This window comes from Cibotium barometz, chromosome 5, assembly GCF_041138505.1.
Source record: "Cibotium barometz isolate CiBa-2024 chromosome 5, ASM4113850v1, whole genome shotgun sequence".
NCBI lineage: Eukaryota > Viridiplantae > Streptophyta > Polypodiopsida > Cyatheales > Cibotiaceae > Cibotium > Cibotium barometz.
The window spans coordinates 6,340,760-6,349,437 of NC_141050.1; the positions used below are offsets into that span (position 1 = coordinate 6,340,760).

At 37.8% G+C, this 8,678-nt stretch overlaps 1 protein-coding gene across 1 annotated transcript; it reads left to right on the forward strand.

Moving 5' to 3' along the window:
• Window positions 1–1,230: 1,230 nt before the first annotated feature.
• On the forward strand, window positions 1,231–2,255 carry LOC147637993 (polyadenylate-binding protein 2-like). Its single transcript, XM_086796868.1, has 4 exons — window positions 1,231–1,474; window positions 1,566–1,675; window positions 1,761–1,997; window positions 2,184–2,255. Exons 1-4 carry the CDS (start codon window positions 1,231–1,233, stop codon window positions 2,253–2,255), a joined length of 663 nt encoding a protein of 220 aa, XP_086652994.1.
• The last annotated feature ends 6,423 nt before the right edge of the window (window positions 2,256–8,678 follow it).

Sequence of the window (8,678 nt, forward strand, 5' to 3'; positions counted from 1 at the left end):
GAGAATGAAGTGGAGCTATACTCATTGGAGCTTCATGCTCATTAGAGTACAAGAGAGAGGGAGTTAGAGAGCTGCCATAGCTTGAGAGCTCAAGAGCTTTACTCAATAGCTTATGGGAATGGCAAAAACGTCCACTCTTTAGCTAACATCTCTTTTGTAGAGATGCCACTAACCCTAACCCTAGGCCTCTTTCACACATGGGCAGACAACCCCATAAGTGAGCCTTGCTTAATACACTTAGAACTCTCATTTAGAACCCATATTGGCCTAAAACGATTTACATTGTACTTCGGCACAAAAATATGGAAAAATTATGTGCGTCTTCATGTTCCCATGGCTGTAATCCCGCTCTCTCGCATTAATAGCTTCCACCCTCCTTCCATAATCCGTGTTCCCGTGAATGTTCCCGTGGAACAGATGACATAGATTCTTTCACAATCTTTGTAATTCATTGTGTAATCTATAGTATTTGTACCTTTGTGAGTTGGAGCCTTGTAGTTGGAACTATGGCTAGATTGACAATTTCTATTTTGTGAGAAACCTCATGATGATGAGAGTTGTATACAATGGTACTGGGTATCCTTTGATCCAATCTAGTTGCTTTGCTAGGCAAATTGTGTATTATAAGAAAGTTCATACTTGGATCCACTCTTACCCACTGCGTTTTTATAGCTCCCCTATGGTAAATATTTTGTGACAAAATACATAGCTAGTTTGGAACATGTGATCTATCTTTATCCAAATATTTAGATAACTTCAAACGACACAATGTCACAATGTGGGAGCAAAGAAATCAAGCTTGATCCTTTGTTACTCATGCAAATATATGTTTTGCTTCAAGAAGATTTGACCCCTTGGTGAACCCTCTCGAGGATAGAAGCCAAACTAAGGAGTTGGAGGTTGAGCTTGGATGCATTATAATCAATAACATTAAAAGAGATTGAAGAATTAGAAGACTGGTTAACTTTAGGTGCGGATAATTATTCATGAGGTTTGTTGTTCTAAGAAAAAGAGAACCGTAAAGTGTAACACATGCAGCATCGAGCAATTAAAGATTTGAAAAAAGGACACGCCATATTGAATTTTTTTATTTTTTTTTGAAGGGAACTAGTTGCACCGAAGCCGACCACCCCAGAACGCAAGGATATATGGTCCTCCCCACAACTTCTGCTGCCAAGTTTAAGAAGCTGCCACTTACACAGCACGGTCACTCGCTTATTCATCTGCATCATGGCAACTGAAACACCACAGCTGGTCCTCGCTGATGACCAAGAGCAACGTTCAGAGGTGGCGCAAGTTACGCCCGACAACTTTGTTGTTTACGTAGGTGACGTTGACACCGGCGTGTCCGAGAGGGAGCTCCAGGAGGTGTTCGAGCACGTGGCTCCTGTGGCGTTCCTCACGTTATGCAAGCACCACGTGACGGGTGTTTCGCTAGGTTACGGTTATGTGACCTTTAACAGCGCTGAGGATGGTATGTTCACTCGTTGCTTGCAGAGTTGGTGGAACGCCCACTGTCGTGTGGATGATCTCTGCTTCTGTTTCTGCTTTTGTGTTGTGTGCAGCGGCCCGAGCGGTGGAGGAGGTCGGCTACACACGCGTCAGAGGTAAAGAACTGCGGGTCACGTTGTACCGTCGAAACAAACCAGCCGCAGCCAACAAGATCTTTATCAAGGTTTGTTATATGCAGATTATATCATCGTAGTGTTGCAATTAGATTGGTCTGCAAAGCAACTCATGCCCTGAACTCTGGCGTGCAGAATCTGGACAAGCGCCTCGTCGATGCAAAGGCCGTTCATCACAAGTTTAGCGCGATGGGCGAGGTTTTTTCCTGCAAACTACCAACAGATACCCAAGGCAGATCCAGAGGTCACGCATGGGTGCACTATGTGATGCAAGATTCGGCTTCAGCTGCGATTCAGCAGCTCAATGGTCGTGAATGGTACGGAAGGCGTCTATACATAGCGCCATTCGAGCCCCGGAACGAGCGGGCACAGGTTTATTGGTTCTAGGACGCAGGCCTAATGATGTGTATATTGGAGTGGACGCGCCGTAAGGTTTCTATTTCTTTTAGTAGCATGTCGAGAGAACTAAGGTACTTTGTCAGCCGTGACCATTTTGGAACATCCATCTCACGGGTTCAAGCCTTAAGCAGACTAGTCTTTTTCTGGAATGATGAATAGAGGTTTTGGAACATCGACCTCATGACTTCAAGCGTTAAGAACACTAGTTTCTCTTTCTGGAATGATGAATAGAAATTTAGTTCTGGATTATCTTCTTGTGATGATAATCATGAATTATAGAAGTAAAGCTCCTGATTATTGTTCTTGTGATGATAATAATGAATACAAGTAGTTCCCCATTATTATTCTATATTCCGCACTTTGTTTCTCACGTTGATCACCACATGTATCCTCCATTTCTAGCTTACCGACTCTTCTTTGTTGAGAATCCTCATCTACAACATAAACCTGTCCACACTAGTGTAGGCAAGCCACAAGCAAGAAAAGGGGTTCAACATTTTGCAAGAATGAGAAGCTAGAACATGAAAAGGACATGCTCGGTAGGTTTCAATCATCACCATTCATTTTGAATAACTTTAACCAACAGTCTTATTAATGAGAATGGCCATGATTTCATTACTCCTTTATTATACATAGATACATAGGATGCAATTTTCTCTCATGCTAGAAACACATGCAAACTTCAAAAAGAACTTCAATCATGAACATAGTTGCCATGTAATATGACTTTTTGGTCTTCATTGGACTAATAATTGAATGCTAATAAATATTTGCTTAATATTTTCCTTTGCAATATAATTTGTTTCTTCAATATTTATTCTTTCTAGACTAATCAAGCTTCAAATTGCATCCTTCTTTCTGTCTTGTTCTTGGAATTGTTCAATCATGTGAGCACCAACTCAAATTGCATCTCTACACATACCACTACAGTTAAAGCTTGCTCTCAGTTAGCCACCAAATGAGAATATTGCATGCTTTGAACGAAAACCTATTATACATGTTTTGCGAGCCCATTCTTCATACTAAAACAATCTTGTGTTGCTCCCCTTTGAGTTTCATGTGTGTAAAAAAACCCCCTCTATATGTTGTGAGCAGTTATTTAACTAATTCAATTATCCTTTCTCATCCCAATATATATATATATATATATATATTTAAGTCTTGTAGTATTACATCGTTAACTTTTTTAAAGGCTTGTTTTGGGTGGCTTCCCCAAAAAACAAGGAACATTTGTATGTCTAAACATTCCGTAAGATTTTTAAAAATAGCATCAATGGTGAAGTTATTTCCATAGAGGTTTTCTATTTGCTACAAAGACTAGTTGAGAAGTATCTTTCTAGGACCTAATGTTCAAGTGGAAGAGCACAACTAGGTCACACTCAAGAGAAACAATTTGCTATAATTTTGCCCTTTTTTTATAAATCTTGGCATCATGTAGTTTTCAAGAGAAGGATGCCACTACTCTTAGTGCTCCATGATCACAAACAAGCATCATAGAGAGCCTTGTGCTAGTGCATAAAAATCTCATGCATTTGGTAGAGCTCTCTATGAAGAGCCCTCTATGCATGAGTAGAGATCATAGAGAGCTTTGTGTAACTGTATAAAGATCTCATGCATTTGGCAAAGTCCTCTTTTCATGCAACGAGCTCATCGAGATTACTATGCATAGAATGTATAAAGAGCTCTATATATGCAAAGAGATTACTCTATGCATGCTTACGAAGATCTATGTGTAGAGATCATAGAGATACTTGTGCATGCACATAGAACACTATATGCATGCATCCAGAGCACTTTGTGCATGCAAAGAGAGTAGTCTATGCACACATAGAATGTAAAACTATTAGAGAGCTTTATGCATGCATAGAGTTGTGTCTATGCATCAAAAGACAGAACTTGACACATGCATAGAGTTCTTATAGAGAGAGCTCTATGCACGCATAGAGCTCTTATAGAGAGCCCTATATACACTGGGATCTCTATCCATAAGGTGGATCTCTCTATGCATTCTAATAGCTCGTAGAAAGCCCTATGCATATATAGAGAGCAATTTATCCATGCATGGCATTCATGAGGTACTCTCTATAAATGTATAGAGAGAAATTTATACATGCATGGTGCTCATGGTGGAGTGCTCTCATGCATGTGAAAAAAAAGTACTCCCATAGCATCTTAAGAGAATTTTGAGAGGCATAAAAGAGGCCTCAAAGATCCTGTTCATAATGTACATAGCAAGTTGGTACTACTTCTGCCTAGAAATAATGTGGCATATTCTTTTCAGACATCAAGGCACGTGCCACTTTTGCAATATGCCTATTTTTGCTTTGTGCATTGTGGAGTGTACCTGCGTGTAAGCTGTCTTTTGATTCCTTGCTTTCTCAAGAAATCACTAAACTTATTGGAGAAATACTATCCCCCACCATCTGATTTTATTTATATGCATTTCTTCTTCTCAACTAAGATTTTGAATCTATGAAAGTGAGCAAGCACCTCACTTTTCTCCATGAAATAAACCCACAGTTTTCTAATGTAATCATCAATGAATGTTACATAATACCTACAATTGTTATAGTCTAGGTAGGTCTCCATAAATCTAAATGTATAACATATAATGGCCTTACACTGACATGCTTTTCATGTGAGAATGCATGTTTGGCCTTCTTAGCAAGTTGGCATATTTTTCACATACTTTATGCATACCATCAACCTTAAACTTTAGCAAATCTACAATAATATTTTGGGCTTTCATAGACTTTAGTCACAACATATTCGCATGACGAATGCACTTGTTCCATATGTAAATATCTGCAATGACACTTATTCCATACGCAAACATGACTACCTTTATCTTAGGCATGTTCACATAATACAAAGTAAACATCCTGCTATTTGTGTTACCCTTTGCAACCAAGCAACACTGATTTTTAAAGTCTTCCAAAAAACATCCTGGAGGATTAAACCTCACTTGTAGACCCTGCTCAACCATTTATCCAACCAAAACCAGGTTCTTTGTAATATTTGAAACATGCAGTACGTCTACCAAGTACTTCATTTTGCCATCCTGTATAGATAATGACACTTTACCAACATACACAATGCGATTTGGAATATCATCAAGTGTTTACACATAACCTAGTTTTTTCAAATTGTTTATGTCTCTAAACCACTCACCATGTGTAGTCTTATGGTTAGAGGCACCAAAATCCACATAACATATATGTTTGGATACTAACACATCTCCTATTATGGAACTTAGTATGTGCTACATCATAAAAATTTGCTCACTTCTGTCATCAACACCCTATTTAGTAGATGATGCATGGTTGCCTTCTTGCAACTTTCTACTTTTAATGTTATTTTACTTTTTGAAGTAGTCCTTTGCTATTTGTTTTGGTTTGCCACAGTCATAGCACCCTTAGGAATTCACTTTCCATAGAAAAGGGACGTCACCTGCATACATGAAACTCATAAAAATCCCCTATTTAAGTTTCTCTAAAAAATAAACTATACCCCTTTCTAAGCATATGAATCCCAATTATGGAATTCAAGTATCTCCTATTTAAGGTTTAAAAATCGAATGGCAGATATTGATGTTATACATGTGACAAATTCTAGCCCATGTAAGATGTAAGTGCTAGAAGCACAAAGACATACATGTAAGTAGCATAGATGTAAGTGCTAGAAGCACAAAGACATACATGTACTCTCCAAAAATTGTTCCATGTGTGGTTAGCTTAAAAGAGTAGAAAACTAATCAAGTTTTCAAACTACACCACTAGATCACATATCGTAAACTACAAGACGAAACAAAACCCCTAATTTCATTCTCTCTCTCCCCCCCTCTTGCGGGGCCATCATAAATCCCCCTCACCCCTAACTTATAGGGTTAAGCCCCCCTTCCAAAGACCCCTCATTTTTGCACTCACATGATACCATAAGATATGGCTTGTGAATCTCCTAGCTTCCAAAGACCCCCCACTCTTACACTCACATGATACCATAAGGTATGGCTTATGAATCCCTTGGAAATAGCACTCTATGCTTTTTGCACTCTAGTTTCTTTACCAACCACCTCGGTCCCTCTCGCTCCTCGTGCCTCTAGACTACCCTATTTGACATATATTTAATTATTTTATCTTTTCTATGAATCACTGGACTGCGGCACACAAGCATTTCTTTTGCAAGCAAGAAACTAGCATCAAGGCGTGCCGCACTCAAGCATGTGTGGGACCACTTTAATTTTTAAAGGCTTTAAACCTTAGCTTGCTGGGCTTGGCCCACTTTAATTTTTTAAAGGCTTTAAACCTTAATGGCTGGAAGTTGACATGCAGCATTGGAAGCGAAACACCGTCAGGCAGGTATATTCGAAACGCCGCCAGTGCATGCGTGGAGCGAATCGTCACCAGCGCCACCCCGCACGCGATCGCTTGAAGAGAGAGAGATGTGGCCATTTCCTGTTGCCAACCGTTGTGCTGTGAGCAAAAGAACTGAAGCAAACTTTGCCAATCGTCGCTGCTCTGCTGTAGCCTATCGCACCGTGGTTGTGAAGGAGAAGGAGACAGAGTTGCGCACTCCCTCACATGCGAAAGAAAAAAGAGAAAGGAAATAATTCGTCCCGTTTGCATCGCAGGAAATGACTTGCATTGCATCCATATTATATATATATTTTTAAGCTTTTCTTTATAAAAAAATATCATTAAAAAGAGGCTATCACCACTTTCACTTGACCAAGGAAAAAAAAAGAATAAATAAATAAAAGCATAATAACATTCGTCTCTTTTCCTTGCATGTGAAGAGGGAAGCGGAAGAGGAGAAGATATTTGTAATAAAGAAGCAGGTGCAATTCCCGGCGGCAAACAATAGCATAGCTTTGCACTTACACACTCACATAGTCACGCGTTAGCAAGCCTCATAAGTTGTTTTTGTATTCAAAAATTGAAAGCATTGTAAAATTCAATCTTTGAGGGCCGTGAGGGCATTGTTTCTCGTGGAGGGCATCATCGGCACGCATGCAAAAGCTTCATCAACATCAAGCAAGAAATGGCTAGATAAGATTTCTTCTCTCTCTTTTTCTCATCATAAAGAGCTACATAATTCGTCTTGTAAATCAAGCACCATGCACGTGAAATTCAATAAACAAAGCACATTTCACGCTACATTTTGCTTCACTTGAGTGTCGTAGTGTCATCTCTCTCTTTTGTCATTTAGCACAAAGCTTGTGTAACATATGTGTGTATACATCATCAACACCCCATCATTGCAACGCTACATTTGTCAGAAAGATCCATAGCACACATTCTTATCTACTAGTGCCTTCTCCTTTGAGGTGTTGGGAGAGTGTAGCTCCATTCTTTGTTGGATATCTGGGGGGTTGTGGAGTTTTGTCCTCTTTGCCTTGCTCGTCCAGATATTTCCCAGACACCCTTGACCACTCTCTCATACCATAGAAAGAAGGAGCTGGAACACCTTGCCTATAACTCTTGCTTATACTTGTTATCTTGGCCACCTAACCATCCTTAGCATTTGACCTTGGTGTGTAGAGGTGTTTGACGTATAGCGTACATTGAGTCGTGTATGCCATTCTCCTCAATTTCTTGTATCTCTGCTTTAGTTTGCTAATCCCTTCATAGCATTGTGTTGTACACCTTCTATCTAAAGGAATAGTGGGTGGAGAGTTTAATTTCCTACCTTATTCTAGATTATTTTTTTATTATAAAAGTGTTACTTTTATCATATTTGATTTTCATGCATAGAAGTATGCATAAAAGATTATTATTTTTTATATAAAAGTGTTACTTTTATCATATTTGATTCTCATGCATAAAAGTATGCATAAAAGATTATTTTTTTATTATAAAAGTGTTACTTTTATCATATTTGATTTTCATGCATAGAAGTATGCATAAAAGATTATTTTTTTAATATAAAAGTGTTACTTTTATCATATTTGATTTTCATGCATAGAAGTATGCATAAAAGATTATTATTTTTATATAAAAGTGTTACTTTTATCATATTTGATTCTCTTGCATAAAAGTATGCATAAAAGATTATTATTTTTAATTTTAAAGTGTTACTTTCATCATAAATGATTTTTATGCATAAACATATGCATAAAAGATATTTTGTTTTTTATTACAAGAGTTATTTTCATCATAAATGATTTGTATGCATAAAAGAAATTCTTTCATGTTAAAAAAGTGATTTTCATCATAAATGATTTTTATGATAATAAAAGTGTGACTTTCATCAGAATTGGATTTTATGCATAATTAGATGCATATAGAATCTTTATAATTAAATAAGGGTTCTCTTTAATCTTCTGTTAATTTTCGTAAAAATTAGAAAAATGAATAGATAGATAATATGTGAGAGAAAATTCTACCATTTCATATTCACTAAGATGGTAATGAGAAAATTCAATTAAACTATCAAAGTCGGAGATCGAGATAAATGATGATTTTATTCCTCTTAAGAAATCCATGTTTTAGAAATCTGTAAGCAAATATTCGTCGAACGAAATTTGGAAAAAGAGAAATTGAAATAGTACCTTTCGAGAAAGATAGTTTAGGAAGAATCTTTCCAGACCCAAACTCTGATTCAGACTATTGACCAAGACCTAATCCCTTCAGGAAAAATGCACTCAAAACACCC